The sequence below is a fragment of the Salvelinus sp. IW2-2015 genome, linkage group LG9 (assembly GCF_002910315.2).
Source record: "Salvelinus sp. IW2-2015 linkage group LG9, ASM291031v2, whole genome shotgun sequence".
Taxonomy (NCBI): Eukaryota; Metazoa; Chordata; class Actinopteri; order Salmoniformes; family Salmonidae; genus Salvelinus; species Salvelinus sp. IW2-2015.
Genome location: NC_036849.1, coordinates 31,043,356 through 31,059,675, shown reverse-complemented (window position 1 = coordinate 31,059,675; position 16,320 = coordinate 31,043,356). Strand labels below are relative to the sequence as shown.

Below are 16,320 nucleotides of genomic sequence, written 5' to 3'. Positions count from 1 at the left end.
GAGGATGGATAAGAGGCCCTTTCCCATTGCACATTGCACTGTAACATGTACTGAGGATGGATAAGAGGCCCTTTCCCATTGCACTGTAACATGTACTGAGGATGGATAAGAGGCCCTTTCCCATTGCACTGTAACATGTACTGAGGATGGATAAGGGGCCCTTTCCCATTGCACTGTAACATGTACTGAGGATGGATAAGGGGCCCTTTCCCATCTGGCAAAAACACTGAATTAACATTCTATGAAAGACCTATTTTAACATACCTGACAACGAATATCAATGTTTTTATAAATGTTTTGTCAACATTTTTACCTATTTTTCAAACACAAATCAATGACAGTATTTCAAGGTGAAATCACGTTTAATTAAACATAGTTAAAACTAAATATGGATGTTGATTTGATTTGATGTTGACGTCAGGTCTTTGCCCGGTGGGTTAAAACTGACCGAATGTTACCAATGAGAGTACGATATCCAAACTGCTCACTTGTGTTTTATACAATGTTTATGGTTTGAAATGACATGTGGCAGAATACTTTAGAGAGTGAAAATTGGGTACCCAACTTCCTGCCGGTGCCCCAACCACACAAACACAACATCCTATTTTTGTTGTTGACATATCCAGTGATTAATGGCTCCAACCCACATTTTCTTGGCCTGGAAAAGTAAATTAAAGCCACCCACATTTTAATCTTATTTTGCCCTCAAACAAACTGCAGGGGTCGATGTTTGTGTTGTGGTATGAAATCTTACCAGAAATTGGATGGAGTTTTGTTCAAAGCAGGAGTTTGCAGTCACATTAATATTTGTAAATAGACTTGCTGAATTATAGAGTTGAATTAATTGGTGCTTAAAAAAAAATCTTATTAGACATAAAATGGGATGAATATCTAAAGTACTGTGACATCCACTACTGGTGGTTAGTAACAATTGTATTATGCTCATTACAGATTGACAATACTTGCTGATATTTCCAGACAGATTTTTTTGATAATATATATATATATATATATATATATACTGTATATATAAATATATAGATTCAATCAAAAACGAAAAAGCAGTATAAATTCAAAGATGTGGTTCACTTGAATACTGTACAAGCAGATGTATTCTATCCACTAACAACGATATGTAGAAGACAAATACGAACAGCAATCTGAATACTAATAGAATCTAACCATCAAAAGCACTGACTGGTTCTAGTCCAAAATATCAGCATATCTACAATAGGATTTGTAATACAATAATAAACTTGGGGCTTTATGATAATCACTATAATTGACTTAAAGTCTGAAATTTGTACAAGATTTGATGAATAATTAACTACAGTATAAAAGTGGAAAGTAAAACATTGAATTAGTTCAGATCAAAAGCTTTATCAGTTGTTTTGGTTATTTTGCTTTAAAAAACATTATTTTGCTTTATAAGCACTTTTATGTTATAAGTTAACATCTGAAAGAGATAAAACGACAGCTTGTGGATGTCCTGAAAATTAGGCAGGCATACATTATTGTCCTTCTCCTCCAGGCATCGTGCCTGTACATCTTAGCATCAATCCTCTTACTTGAGGAAAGTTCCACATACAGTGGATCACATTAGAACAGAATAACTGCATTTTTCAGAGAGGGAGCCTCAGTTTTCTCTTTAAAATCTATTTCAAATCCATGACCTTCTCCATTTGTTTTGTAGGTGTCCTTGCACACTCAAACACACTCCTTATGCAGACGGTCAGTCAAAATACCCACATGTCAGATTGACGTGTAATGTTTCCCAAAGCTGGTGAGCTTGATCTTCTCAGGGAGGATGATGTTGACAGAGTGGCCCCCCTCATCCTCGCTGTTATTGCCTCTCAACAGATGCTCTCTCTGCTGGCGCACCAGATGGCTGTACTTGGCGTTGGCCATCCACGTCTCGCAGCGGTTAAAGAAGATAATACCTGTGGTTCCCAGGATCACCAGGCAGGTGAGCAGGCCCAGCATCCCGAAACAGATGAGCTGACTGCGGGTGACCAGGCTGGCGGCAGAGGCCGAGTGAACCGTCTCCTTCAGGCTGATCTTGAGAAGGTCCCTCTCGGGGGGCCTTAGTAGTTTATGGAAGGCGTGGGCAGGTAGGCTGTAGTGTGGTGGGGAGAGTTTGGCCAGCCTGAGTTTGGCTTTGGGCCTGTGTGGCTGCTGGGTCGGCGTACATTCATGCCCAGTGAAAGTGCACCCTGGGAGGCACAGACAATGGTACATCCCAGCCCTGTTCTTTTGGCTCCCCACCACGCAGGTGCCCCCGTTCCCACAGGGGGTACTAGCACAGGGGGAGAGGGGGTCCACATGGGTGTTGTTACAGGTGGGACCGTTGAAGCCCGCGGGGCAGGCGCAGGTGAATGCAGGACCGTAGTCGGTGCAGTTGCCCCCGTTGAGGCAGGGGTTGGGATTACAGCTGTCCGTGTCAATCTCACAGAAGTCTCCAGCGAATCCGAGAGGACAGGCGCAGGAGGGGTAGGCTGCCAAGCCACCGGCGTCAGAGCAGGTGCCACCATTTTGGCAGGGAGAGCTGAAGGGCAAACCAGTTCACTTTGATTTCTCTCTAAAGTCTACAGTATAAAACTGTACCAGGGATTATGGTAACATACAAGAGCTCAAGAGGGGTTTACATTTTTTTTGAAATTATCGGTCACATCTCAGAGGTTGTGTAAGGCCATTAAAATGATATGTTTTGTTGTTAGCCGGTACTGTGCTCACAGCCACATGCTCACAGCCGTTCAAACAGGATGCCTTTTTAATCCTTATGCTGTTATACACAGTGAGTGCTATGACAATGGCTGCTTGCACTAGACATTCACTCTGGACATTTACTCTGGACATTCACTCTAGACATTTACTCTAGACATTCACTCTAGACATTCACTCTAGACATTCACTCTAGACATTATACATCTAGACATTCAACTCTAGACATTCACTCTGGACATTCCTGCATTCTAGAACATTTACTCTAGACATTTAACTCTGGACATTCACTCTAGACATTCACTCTCGACATTTACTCTAGAATTCACTCTAGACATTCACTCTAGACATTCACTCTAGACATTCACTTCTAGACATTCACTCTAGACATTCACTCTAGACATTCACTCTAGACATTTCACTCTAGACCATTCACTCTAGACATTCACTCTGGACATTCATTCTAGACATTCATTCTAGACATTTACTCTAGACATTTACTCTGGACATTCACTCTAGACATTCACTCTAGACATTCACTCTAGACATTCCAACTCTAGACATTCACTCTAGACATTCACTCTAGACATTCACTCTAGAACATTCACTCTAGACATTCATTCTAGACTTCACTCTAGACATTTACTCTGGACATCCACTAGACCATGTTATGGGCCCTTCTTTCAAAGCTTAATGACGGTCCATGATTACTGAGCTCCAATGTGGGCTCAGGTGTTAGGAGTCATTCTCAGAGTCCCCCAAAAGAAACTAATATACATCTCCATGCAAAAGTCATTTCAGTTAGAGGATTTTTATAAGAACTGAAATGATTGCTTGTCAACTAAAGGAGAAGGACACACAGACAGAGCTGTATTGAATTTTCGGTCGGGGTCCTCTCAGCAATAACAGGCCAGTGTAACAAAGAGCAACCATAGTGAGATTCAGTGAGACTATGGCGGTCAAGAGGGCTGTATACCTATCAGTCTCCAGAGACAAGCCTGTGTCCATTTGAAAGGCAGAAGGGTTGATCCCCCAATGGATTCAATGCACCTAATCTGGTATTGAAAAAGCTTTAGAGACTAAGGTTTTAATGAAGATAATGCAAACCATGTCAGATTTTCATACCCGTTTGTTAGACATGATCCCTTTTTCAGGTGGCAGCTCTCTCCTGTGTAACCAGGCAGACAAATGCAGAGGTATCCTCCTGGCCAGTCTGGATGCATGTGGAGTTATCAGTGCATGGTTTAGATGAGCACTGGTTGGTGTCTGGAAAAAGTTGATACAATGTTGTTGGGAGAGGTTCATTACACACATGCGTACACCCATATGGGTACACACACACACACACACACACAACACACAAACACACACCCAACGACACACACACACACACACACACACACACACACACACACACACACACACACACACACACACACACACACACACACACACACACACGCAGAGTTTGTTATGATTTTATCGCCACAATGTAAATTGAAAACAAACAAACCAGTGACAAGTAGACTACATTTGACACCTCCCCACCCATGGTGTCTTTAAGATAGTGGAGCACATAGAGCCATCAGAGACAGGAAATACTATTTTCTTTCCACCCTCAAACAGATGCTTTCTCTTTCAGCTCGAGGTAAAGTCATAAAAATGTACATAAATTTACAGTATATTGAAGATTAAACTAAGTATGTGCTATCGGTGAATCATTCAGCTGTATCTTATGGTATCCTACCTTATTCACATGGTCAGGGGCTGACATGTGAGAGAAAAGTGGATTGGACTCACCTTGGTCACACTGGCTCCCCATCCAACCCTCTTCACAGATATGATACCCACCTTCACAGATACCCACCTTGGTCACACTGGCTCCCCATCCAGCCCTCTTCACAGATGCACTGCCATGCTTTCTCACAGCTGCCATGAAGACATCCTGGGAAGGGCATGCACTGCTTGCATGTTACCCCCTGCCAGCCTGGTTTGCATCTGAAAACATGATTCAGATGAAGGGACCATTGTTATGCTTCACACATGTTTTTTCTCACCCAGCTGGATTATTATTGGATGATTCCACAGGGTGTATTACTGTATAATTGATTGGGAAAAAGTAGATTTTTTATATATTTGTAAACAATACATCTAAACGTGGAATTAGCAGGATGAAAAACATAATTTCTTGTTTGGTCTGTGATGACTTGACCATGTGGAAATGGGGTGAAATAAGATGACAATTGACTGCTTATGCTGATGAAACATGGTTGCTACGAATATTTAACATACTTCCAATGATCTATTATATAATTTAATTACCTGCATTCCTCAGGCTTTTCACAGTAGCCGTTTTCAGGATTGCACCCTGCGCTGCATTCAATAGCTTGGATTTGTGAAAGAGAAAACACGAGGTTAGCTATGAATTGCCTTTTCAAAGACCTCAAATATAAAACCGAACAATCATTTAAAAGGAAAACACTCGCAGCTAGTAAGTGATTTATTATTAAGTTATTAAATCTCAATGACAGCCTTTATGTAATGAGGGTACTATTGCTATAATGGAAACTATAATGGATGATGTGGTAAATTACCTTTAGTGATGGCAACACTCAAGACCAGAAATAACCCAAATGTTGTCAGGGACATCCTGATTTTCAGCATGCTTCTTCTCCTGTAAAATAAGCATTTGTCAAGTCGCAGCTCAGTTTCTAATTTCTCCGTCAAAAATAACTACAGGGCTTTGTAGGATAACCTAATGCTCTCAGCACGACCAGTCCCTCGCCTCCAAAGAACAGGTTGACATTGTTGAAAAGTTGATTATACGTGCATGCAGCATCGGACCTGAATTAAAATTCGTCAAGCCCATGTTCTGAAAGAATAGCCTACACACCACGCGCTTAATAGCATAGGATACCCAATTACGCACGAGCAGAAACGAAAATGCGACAAGCAGAACTATATCATAAAACGTTACGATATTAACCTAAATCTTCACTGTTCAATCAATAACTTTGCTTAAAATTTTACATTTTACCTATATCGCTTAGTTTTTCAGCTAGCTAGTCAGTCATATTGGATGCGTCCAAGCATGGCACTATATTTACTGGAATAAAGACGGCGGTGTAGCTATTCAGACGTGAGGTTTTTGTGTGATAGAGTAGACAGCATAGTGGTCCACGCTTGGCTCCTCCCGCCTGTTTAGGAAAGGAGCTGTCCAGTCCTCTGACCAACTGAACACATGAGGGGAAAGGCACACGTAGCCTAACGTTATCTGTTCAATAACTTGCAGCGCAATCTATACAAACTTCTCAAAAGTATCGGCAGGGTTCGTTGTCATAATCATTCATTCTCATTTGTTTTGTAAGACGTCATTGTTTATGATACAGTAACCATTTAAACACTTATTGTCATTAACACTTGTCTGGTCAATTCTACAAATATGCCAACTGAATTATATTCTACCAGCACTATTTCCAATTCTTTCCTCAGGCAAAAGAGGTATTTTCTTGTGCCACAAATAGAAGGGCTTAAACTCAAAGCTCTAATTTACGGGTTCTTCGTGTTCACAGACTTTATTGGAGCTGCAGTAGACTAGGGGAGGATGTATTACAATATAAATATAATTAATAAAAATCGCATCTCCATTTAAGTCAATGATGGCATAATGAGAAGTAAGCCAGGAAGAAAAAGCAGGAAGTGTACCCTTAAATCTGTGCTGTGATTTGTTGAGTCAATTACAAAAAAATGCATTCCATTGCATGACCCACATTACCATGGCAATCCAGCATCAGTTGATAGAACATTCTAAAATAACATGGAGATGATTGCATCACAATACCAGACAGACAAATCGCGATTGTATAATGAGTTTACCAGTCAAATTGCCAGGTTTAGAGCTTCCAAGCCCGTTCCATTCATTATATTTATATGGCTATTGTCACGACTTCCACCGAAGTTGGTCACTTTCCTTGTTCGGGTGACGTTCGGCGGTCGACGTCACCGACCATCTAGCCATGCCGATCCACCTTTTATTTTCCATTGGTTTTGTCTTGTCTTCCATCACACCTGGTTCCAATTCCGTCAATTACATGTTGTGTATTTAACCCTCTGTTCCCCCCATGTACTTGTCCGTAATTGTTTCCGGTAGTGCTTGTGCACGGTATGCTGGTGATTACCGGGTTTTGTTTGACCCATTTCATGTATTGTTCTGTTGACGGTGGTTTATGTTTATTAAAACTTCTTACGGCTGAAATCCCGCGAACGGGATTGATATGACAACAGCCAGCGGAAGTGCAAGGCGCCAAATTCAAACAACAGAAATATCATAATTGAAATTCCTCAAACATACAAGTATTTTACACCATTTTAAAGATAAACTTGTTGTTAATCCCACCACAGTGTCCGATTTCAAAAAGGCTTTACGACTAAAGCACACCAAACGATTATGTTGGGTCAGCAAGTAGTCACAGAAAAACACAGCCATTTTTCCAGCCAAAGAGAGGAGTCATAAAAAGCAGAAATAGAGATAAAATGAATCACTAACCTTTGATGATCTTCATCAGATGACCCTCATAGGACTTCATGTTACACAATACATGTAGATTTTGTTCGATAAAGTTCATATTTATATCCAAAAATCTCAGTTTACATTGGCGCGTTATGGTCAGTAATGTTTTGCTTCCAAAACATCCGGTGATTTGCAGAGAGCCACATCAATTTACAGAAATACTCATCATAAATGTTGATGGAAATACAAGTGTTATACATGGACTTATAGATCCACTTCTCCTTAATGTAAACGCTGTGTCAGATTTCAAAAAAACTTTACGGAAAAAGTACACTGAGTACGGGGCTCAGACACAAAAACAAGCCATACAGGTATCCGCCATGTTGTGGAGTCAACAGAAGTCAGAAATTGCATTATAAATATTCACTTACCTTTGATGATCTTCATCAGAATGCACTCCCAGGAATCCCAGTTCCACAATAAATGTTTGTTTTGTTCGATAAAGTCCATCATTTATGTCCAAATACCTCTTTTTTGTTCGCGCGTTTAGGTCACAAATCCAAATTCATGAGGCGCGAGCACTAGGTCCAGACGAAAAGTCAAAAAGTTCCGTTACAGTTCGTAGAAACATGTCAAATGAAGTATAGAATCAATCTTTAGGATGTTTTTAACATAAATTTTCAATAATGTTTCAACCGGAGAATTCCTTTGTCTTTAGAAATGCAATGGAACACAGCTAACTCTCACGGGAGCGCGTGAGACTGAGCTCATGGCACTCTGTTGAAACAGCTCTCATTCCCTCCTCCTTCACAGTAGAAGCCTCAAACAAGGTTCTAAAGACTGTTGACATCTAGTGGAAGCCTTAGCAAGTGCAATCGGACCACATTTCCACTGTATCTTGGATAGGCAAAGAGTTGAAAAACTACAAACCTCAGATTTCCCACTTCCTGGTTGGATTTTTTCTCAGGTTTTTGCCCACCATATGAATTCTGTTATACTCACAGACATCATTCAAACAGTTTTAGAAACTTCAGAGTGTTTTCTGTCCAAATCTACTAATAATATGCATATCTTAGCTTCTGGGCCAGAGTAGTTTACTCTGGGCACCTTATTCATCCAAACTACTCAATACTGCCCCCAGCCATAAGAAGTTTTAAACGACACCGTTGTAAATCAGTTTCTGCTCTCCTGCACCTGACTTCTCTGCCACCAGTACGCACCTCATTACAGCTATAGGTCGTTTTCATTAAAACGTCACAATACCTTCAATTTGGCTGCTGGAAGGGGCAAGGAGACCGACCCGCAGTACCGATAAAACCATTGACAACTAAACTCAGCAAAAAAAGAAACGTCCTCTCACTGTCAACTGAATTTATTTTCAGCAAACTTAACATGTGTAAATATTTGTATGAACATAACAAGATTCAACAACTGAGACATAAACTGAACAAGTTCCACAGAAATGTGACGAACAGAAATGGAATAATGTGTGCCTGAACAAAGGGGGGGTCAAAATCAAAAGTAACAGTCAGTATCTGGTGTGGCCACCAGGTGCAGTAAGTACTGCAGTGCATCTCCTCCTCATGGACTGCATCAGATTTGCCAGTTCTTCCTGTGAGATGTTACCCCACTCTTCCACCAAGGCACCTGCAAGTTCCTGGCATTCCTGGGGGGGGATGGCCCTAGCCCTCACCCTCCGATCCAACAGTCTCAGACATGCTCAATGGGATTGAGATCCGGGCTCTTTGCTGGCCATGGCAGAACACTGACATTCCTGTCTTGCACGAAATCACGCACAGAACGAGCAGTATGGCTGGTGGCATTGTCGTGCTGGAGGATCATGTCAGGATGAGCCTGCAGGAAGGGTACCACATGAGGGAGGAGGATGTCTTCCCTGTAACGCACAGTGTTGAGATTGCCTGCAATGACAACAAGCTCAGTCCGATGATGCTGTGACACACCGCCCCAGACCATGAAGTACCCTCCACCTCCAAATCGATCCCGCTCCAGAGTACAGGCCTCAGTGTAACGCTCATTCCTTCGACGACAAACGCGAATCCGACCATCACCCCTGGTAAGACAAAACTGTGACTCGTCAGTGAAGAGCACTCTTTGCCAGTCCTGTCTGGTCCAGCGACGGTGGGTTTGTGCCCATAGGCAATGTTTTTGCCGGTGATGTCTAGTCTCTGCCTTACAACAGGACTACAAGCCCGCAGTCCAGCCTCTCTCAGGCTATTGAGGACAGTCTGAGCACTGATGGAGGGATTGTGCATTCCTGGTGTAACTCGGGCAGTTGTTGTTGCCATCCTGTACCTGTCCCGCCGGTGTGATGTTCGTATGTACCGATCCTGTGCAGGTGAGGACAATCAGCTGTCCGTCCTGTCTCCCTGTAGCTCTGTCTTAGGCGTCTCACAGTACAGACATTGCAATTTATTTCCCTGGCCACATCTGTGGTCCTCATGGCTCCTTGCAGCATGCCTAAGGCACGTTCACGCAGATGAGCAGGGACCCTGGGCATCTTTCTTTTGGTGTTTTTCAGAGTCAGTAGAAAGGCTTCTTTAGTGTCCAAAGTTTTCATAACTGTGACATTAATTTCCTACTGTCTGTAAGCTTTTAGTGTCTTAACGACTGTTCCACAGGTGCATGTTAATTAATTGTTTATGTTTCATTGAACAAGCATGGAAAACAGTGTTTAAACACTTTACAATAAAGATCTGTGAAGTTCTTTGGATTTTTGGGAATAATCTTTGAAAGACAGGGCCCTGAAAAAGGGACGTTTCTTTTTTTGTTGAGTTTACAGGGATTGTTAAATAATTGTTATAACTATTTGGTTTTAATATCATCACCTATTGAGCATAGTCAGAACTACACATTTCCCATTGCAAAACAATTGTGCACATGTATCTCTATTATCAGAGTTATACAGCAGGTAGCTGCATGCTTTTTATGATCAGTAAACATCAATGATCATGTAATTTTGAATACGTGAAGGTACCTATGCATTTGGCATTTAGCTAGCTAAGAAACCAACATAATAATTAGCTTGCTTCGTCAGAGATTAGTTTTTTTTTTAGTGTCTCGTCTACTCCCGCTCCCCCTCTCTGGCACTCAACGTCGCCAGTTTACTTATTATTACGCACACCTGCCACCATCGTTACGCGCACCTGCGCCTCATGAGATTCACTTGGACTCCATTACTTTTACGATTACCTCCCCTATATCTGTTACTCCCTTTGGTTCATTCCCCAGGCAGTATTAGTTATGTTTTTCATGTCCAGACGCTACTCTTGTTTTGTATTGTTCCATGTTTATTGTATTATTAAATTCACCCCCTGTACTTGCTTCTCAATGCATCTGTGTTACAAGTAGCTTCCATTGATACAGACCTTTTATTAACATTTTACGGCAGTGGGCTGAATCAGGATCACACAGAGTGATTCTTGATAGTCTTAAACAAATCTACTTTGAAACAAAAGTATACACATCCCACACATGGTTTTGGGCTTAAAAAAGGTCAGATATAGAGTTGAAATGTATTACATTTTGAGTTTGCACCCCAATATTACACTTTATATACATTACAGATGAATGAAATATAGCAAAACATAGAAACACTGGATTTTCATTGTTTAAGAAAAAAAATCTTTATTAATTATGACATTTTGAAAAATTGCTTTATAACATTCCATCCATGAGGCCAAAGAGAGGAGATTTGGTCATTGACTGCAGGAAAGGGCTACGTACCTGTGGCTCTAGGATCAGACATACTACCTGGTAGTCAGCATACCAGCTGATATCGTCACATGGGCTTGGCCAGAATAATTTGTTTATTCCATTACGGTGCATGCCCTTTACCTAGATTCTATCCTACTGCACATCTGTGATGATTCCTGGGTATGGCTCAATGTTGTAGGAAACCACACACCAATTACCAATATACTGAGAGTGAGGGGCCTCTGGTCACCACATGGTTTCAATGGTGCACACAGACCATGGTGCCTCAGAAGCTTCTAGAGTTGATCTTGGAGCGTCAGAAGCTTTTAGAGTTGATCTTGGAGCCTGATAAGCTCAAGAGGATCTTCGAGCCTGAGCAGCTTCTAGGGTTGATTTTGGAGACTCAGAAGCTTCTAGAATTCATCTTGAACCTTCAGCAACTTCTAGAGTTGATCTTGGAGCATCAGAGCTTCTAGAGTTGATATTGGCACCACAGCAGCTTCTAGGGTTGATCTTGGATTCTCAGCAGTTTCTAGCGGTAATCTTGGAGCCTCAGCAGCTTCTAGGGTTGATCTTGGAGCCTAATCAGCTTCCAGAGTTGATCCTGGAGCCTCAGCAGCTTCTAGAATTGATCATGGAGCTTCAGCAGCTTCTTGAGTTGATCTTGGAGCCTCAGCAGTTTCTGGAGTTGATCTTGGAGCCTCAACAGCGTCTAGAGTTGATCATGGAGCCTCTGCAGCTTTTAGAGTTGATCATGGAGCCTCTGCAGCTTCTAGAGGTGATCTTGGGGCCTCAGCAGCTTCTGGAGTTGATCTTGGAGCCTCAGCAGCTTCTTGATGTTGGAGCCTCATCAGCATCTAGAGTTGATGTTGGAGCCTGATCAGCTCTAGACGATCGTGGACCTTCAGGAACGTCTAGAGTTGATTTTGGAGCCTCAGAAGCTTCTATAGAATATATTGGATTCTCAGCAGTTTCTAGAGATGATAAATCTAGAGATGATAATGGCACCTCAGTAGCTTCTATAGATTATCTTGGATACTAAGCATTTTCTAGAGTTGATGTTGGAGCATATGCAGCTTCTGAGTTGATATTGGAGCCTGCGCGGCTTCTAGAGTCGATCTTGGAGCCTCTGCATCATCAAGAGTTTATATTGGAGCCTCAGATTCTAGAGATCGTTTCGGAGTCTCAGCAGCTTTAAGAGTTGATATTAGAGCAACATCGTCTTCTAGAGTTGGTCTTGAACCTCAGCAGCTTCTACAGTTAACCTTACAGCATCAGTAGCTTTAGAGTTGATATTGGAGTCTCAGCAGCTTCTAGAATTGATCGTGGAGCCTCAGCAGCGTCTAGAATTGATCTTGAAGCCTCAGCATCTTCTAGTGTTGATATTGGAGCCTAATCAGTTTCCAGAGTTGATTTTGGAGCCTCAGCAAATTCTAGAGTTGATCTTGGAGCCTCAGAAGCTTCTAGAGGTAATCTTGGAGCTTCAGCAGCTTCTGGAGTTGATCATGGAGCATCAGCATCTTCTGGAGTTAATCTTGGAGCCTCTGCAGTTTCTAGAGTGTATCTTGGAGCTCTAGGAGCTTTTTGAGTTGATCTAGGAGTCCCATGAGCTTCTAGAGTTGATCTTGGAGCCTCAGCAGCTTCTAGAGTTGATCTTGGAGCCTCAGCAGCTTTTGGAGTTGATCATGGAGCCTCCGCAGCTTTTAGAGTTGATCATGGCGCCTCTGCAGCTTTTAGAGTTGATTATGGCGCCTCTGCAGCTTCTAGAGGTGATCTTGGAGCCTCAGCAGTTTCTTGATGTTGGAGCCTCATCAGCATCTAAAGTTGATGTTGGAGCCTGATCAGCTCCAGACGATCTTGAACCTTCAGGAACGTCTAGAGTTGATTCTGGAGCCTAAGAAGCTTCTATAGAATATCTTGGATTCTCAGAAGTTTCTAGTGTTGACGTTGGATTCTCAGCAGATTCTAGAGATGATAATGGCACCTCAGTAGCTTCTATAGATTTTATTGGATACTAAGCAGCAGAGTTGATGTTGGAGCCTCTGTGGCTTCTAGAGTTGATCGTGGAGCCTCAGAAGCTTCTGAGTTGATATTGGAGCCTCAGCGGCTTCTAGAGTCAATCTTGGAGCCTCTGCAGCATCAAGATATATTGGAGCCTCAGATGCTAGAGATGGTTTTGGAGTCTCAGCAGCTTCAAGAGTTGATATTAGGCCATCATCGTCTTCTAGAGTTGGTCTTGAGTCTCAGCAGCTTCTACAGTTAACCTTACAGCATTAGCAGCTTTAGAGTTGATCTTGGAGCCTCAGTAGCTTCTAGAGGTAATCTGTAGCATCAGCAGCTTCTAGAGTTGATCTTGGAGCCTCAGCAGCTTCTAGAGTTGATCTTGGAGCCTCAGCAGCTTCTAGAGTTGATCTTGGAGCCTCAGCAGCTTCTAGAGTTGACATTGCAGCCTTATATGCGTTACGGGATCTTGTAGCCTCAGCAGAATCCAGAGCTGATCTTGGAGCTACAGCAGCTTCTAGAGCTGACATTGGAGCCTCTGTAGCTTCTAGAGTTGACATTGGAGCCTCTGCAGCTTCTAGAGTTGATGTTGGAGCCTCAGCAGCTTCTAGAGTTGATCTTGGAGCCTCAGCAGCTTCTAGACTTGATCTTGGAGCCTCTGCAGCTTATCTAGTTGACATTGTAGCCTCTGCAGCATCTACAGTTGATATTGGAGAGTCTGCAGCTTCTAGATTTGATCTTGGATTGTCAGCAGCTTCTAGAGTTGATATTGGAGCCGCTGCATTATCTAGAGTTGATCTTGGAGCATCAGAAGCTTCTACAGTTGATCGTGCCTCTGCATTTTCGAAAGTTCATTTTGGAGCCTCAGCAGCTTCTAGAATTTATCTTTGATCCTAAAAAGCTTCTAGAGTTGACCTTGGATTCTCAGCAGATTCTAGAGTTGATTTTGGAGCCTCTGCATTTTCGAAAGTTTATCTTGGAGCCTCAGCAGCATCTATAATTGACCTTGGAGCCACAGCAGCATCTAGAGTTGGTCTTGGAGCCTCAAAAGCTTCTAGAGTTGATCTTGGACACTCAGCAGCTTATACAGTTGATATTGGATCCTCAGCAGCTTCTAGAGTTGATCTAGGAGTCTTAAAAGCGTCTAGAGCTGACCTTGGAGCCACAGCAGCTTCTAGAGTTGACATTGGAGCCTCTGCATCTTCTAGAGTTGACATTGGAGCCTTTGCAGATTATAGAGTTGATGTTGGAGCTTCTGCATTTTCAAAGTTGATCTTGGAGCGTCAGCAGCAGCTAGAGTTGATTTTAGACCTTCAGCATCTTCTAGATTTCATTTTGGAGCCTCAGTGGCTTCTACAGTAGATCTTGAAACCTCTGGGTTTCAGTTGACCTTGGAGCATCAGAGCTTCTAGGATTGATCGTGGCCCTTCAGCAGCTTCTCGAGTTGATATTGGCATCTCAGCAGCTTCTAGAGTTGATCTTGGAGCATCAGCAGAATCTATAGATGATCTTGGATTCTCACCAGCTTCTAGAGTTGATATTGGAGCCTGATAACCTCTACAGGATCTTGGATTCTCAGCTAATTATAGAGTTGATGTTGGAGCCTCTGCATTTTCGAAAGTTTATCTTGGAGCCTCAGCAGCATCTATAGTTGATCCTGGAGCCTCAGCAGCTTATACAGTTGATCTTGGAGCCACAGCAGCATCTATAGTTGATCCTGGAGCCTCAGCAGCTTCTATAATTGATCTTAGAGCCTAAAAAGCTTCTAGAGTTGATGTTGGAGCCTCTGCATTTTCGAAAATGTATCTTGGAGCATCAGCAGCTTCTAGGATTGATATTGGAGCGTCAGAGCTTTTAGGACTGAACTTGGACCTTCAGCAGCTTCTCGAGATGATATTGGAGCATCAGCAGAATCTATAGATGATCTTGGATTCTCACCAGCTTCTAGAGTTGATGTTGGAGCCTCAGCAGCTTCTAGAGTTGATGTTGGAGCCTCAATAGCTTCTAGAGTTGATCTTGGACACCCAGCAGCTTATATAGTTGATATTGGAGCTTCAGCTGTTTCTAGAGTTGATCTTGGAGCCTCAGCAGCTTCTCTAGTTGACATTGGAGCTTCTGCAGCTTCTAGAGTTGATTTTGGAGCCTCAGCAGCTTCTAGAGTTGATCTTAGACCTTCAGCAGCATCTAGAGTTGATATTGGTGTCTCAGCAGCTTCAAGAGTTGATTTTGGAGCCTGATCAGGGCTACAGGATCTTGGAGCCTCAGCAGCATCAAGAGTTGTTATTGGAGCATCAGCAGCTTCTAGAGTTATCTTCGAGCCTCTGCAGAGTCTAGAGTTGATTTCGGAGCCTAAGCAGCTTCTAGAGTTGATCTGGCTGCAACAGCAGCTTCTAGGCTTGATATTGGAGCCTGATCAGCTCTACAGGATTGTTACGTTCCCCAGTTTCTGTGTTGTGGGTTTGTATGTATGTGTATGGATTTCAGGAAATGGCTTCCTGGATTCTCCCAAGCAGCTGATTGGTCAGGCCATTGCATATTGGAGCTGACCCCACCCTCTCGTCAGGGGATACAGATGTCTGCAATTACAGACTCCTTCTCCAGCTGTATAAAAGCCAATGTTCCTTTGCTCAGAGAGAGAGCTTATTGGTATGTCCTGTGTTGGTTATTGCTCAGACAGTTTTTGTAAAGTATTTTGTAGCCGGTCCTGCTGAGGTATGTTTGTTCACATTACGTTAGTATTATTCTGTTTTTGTTCCCAGGGGGAAGGGCACCTTGGGAGTGCTTAGGCAAGAGGCTTGCAGGCATATATATACCCGTAGTATGTACTCTGTCTATGCACAATAGGTAAGACCTGGGCGGACCACCCCCTGTATTTTGGTTAGCACGCCAGGTGGCTTTAAGAATAGATAAGTAGTGGGTAGGTAAGGTAGGAGAAGGGGCTCTTTAACTTTAACTTTTTGTGCTTTGGTTACGTCCGGCCCCTTTTCCCCAAATTACCGTGTGAAGGAATTAATTCCCTGTTAACGGTAATATTCTCTGCATCTGTCATCCTTACCCGCACCTATAGTAACATACCTCTTTACCTCCACGGGAAGTTGAGTGTAGCAGGGTGTCGTGTCTTTACTGTCATTAAATTGAAGATTTATAGTTTTTATCAAAGATTCTCTGTAATTAGTTATTACGTGATCAACTAAATAATAACGTAACTAATTAACTAGGAATTTGGGGCACCAAGGAAAAATATTCGGATTACAAAGTTATCATTTCCTAAAATAACTTTTCAGATATTTTATCTGATCAATTAGTCTTCGAATTAATGAATTATTTACTTTTATCTCACGTTAGTCTCATTCCAAACGTCGTAAATTGTTGGT

General features: G+C 42.4%; 1 protein-coding gene across 1 annotated transcript; it reads right to left on the bottom strand.

The window, feature by feature from the left end:
• Nucleotides 1–6: 6 nt before the first annotated feature.
• On the bottom strand, nucleotides 7–5,935 carry LOC111968938 (protein delta homolog 1). Its single transcript, XM_023994918.2, is given in 7 exon segments — nucleotides 7–2,545; nucleotides 3,847–3,928; nucleotides 3,931–3,987; nucleotides 4,589–4,719; nucleotides 5,044–5,107; nucleotides 5,316–5,395; nucleotides 5,759–5,935. Coding segments are annotated over 6 exon segments (1,197 nt in total). The 5' UTR covers nucleotides 5,386–5,395; nucleotides 5,759–5,935; the 3' UTR covers nucleotides 7–1,752.
• Between the last annotated feature and the right edge of the window lie 10,385 nt (nucleotides 5,936–16,320).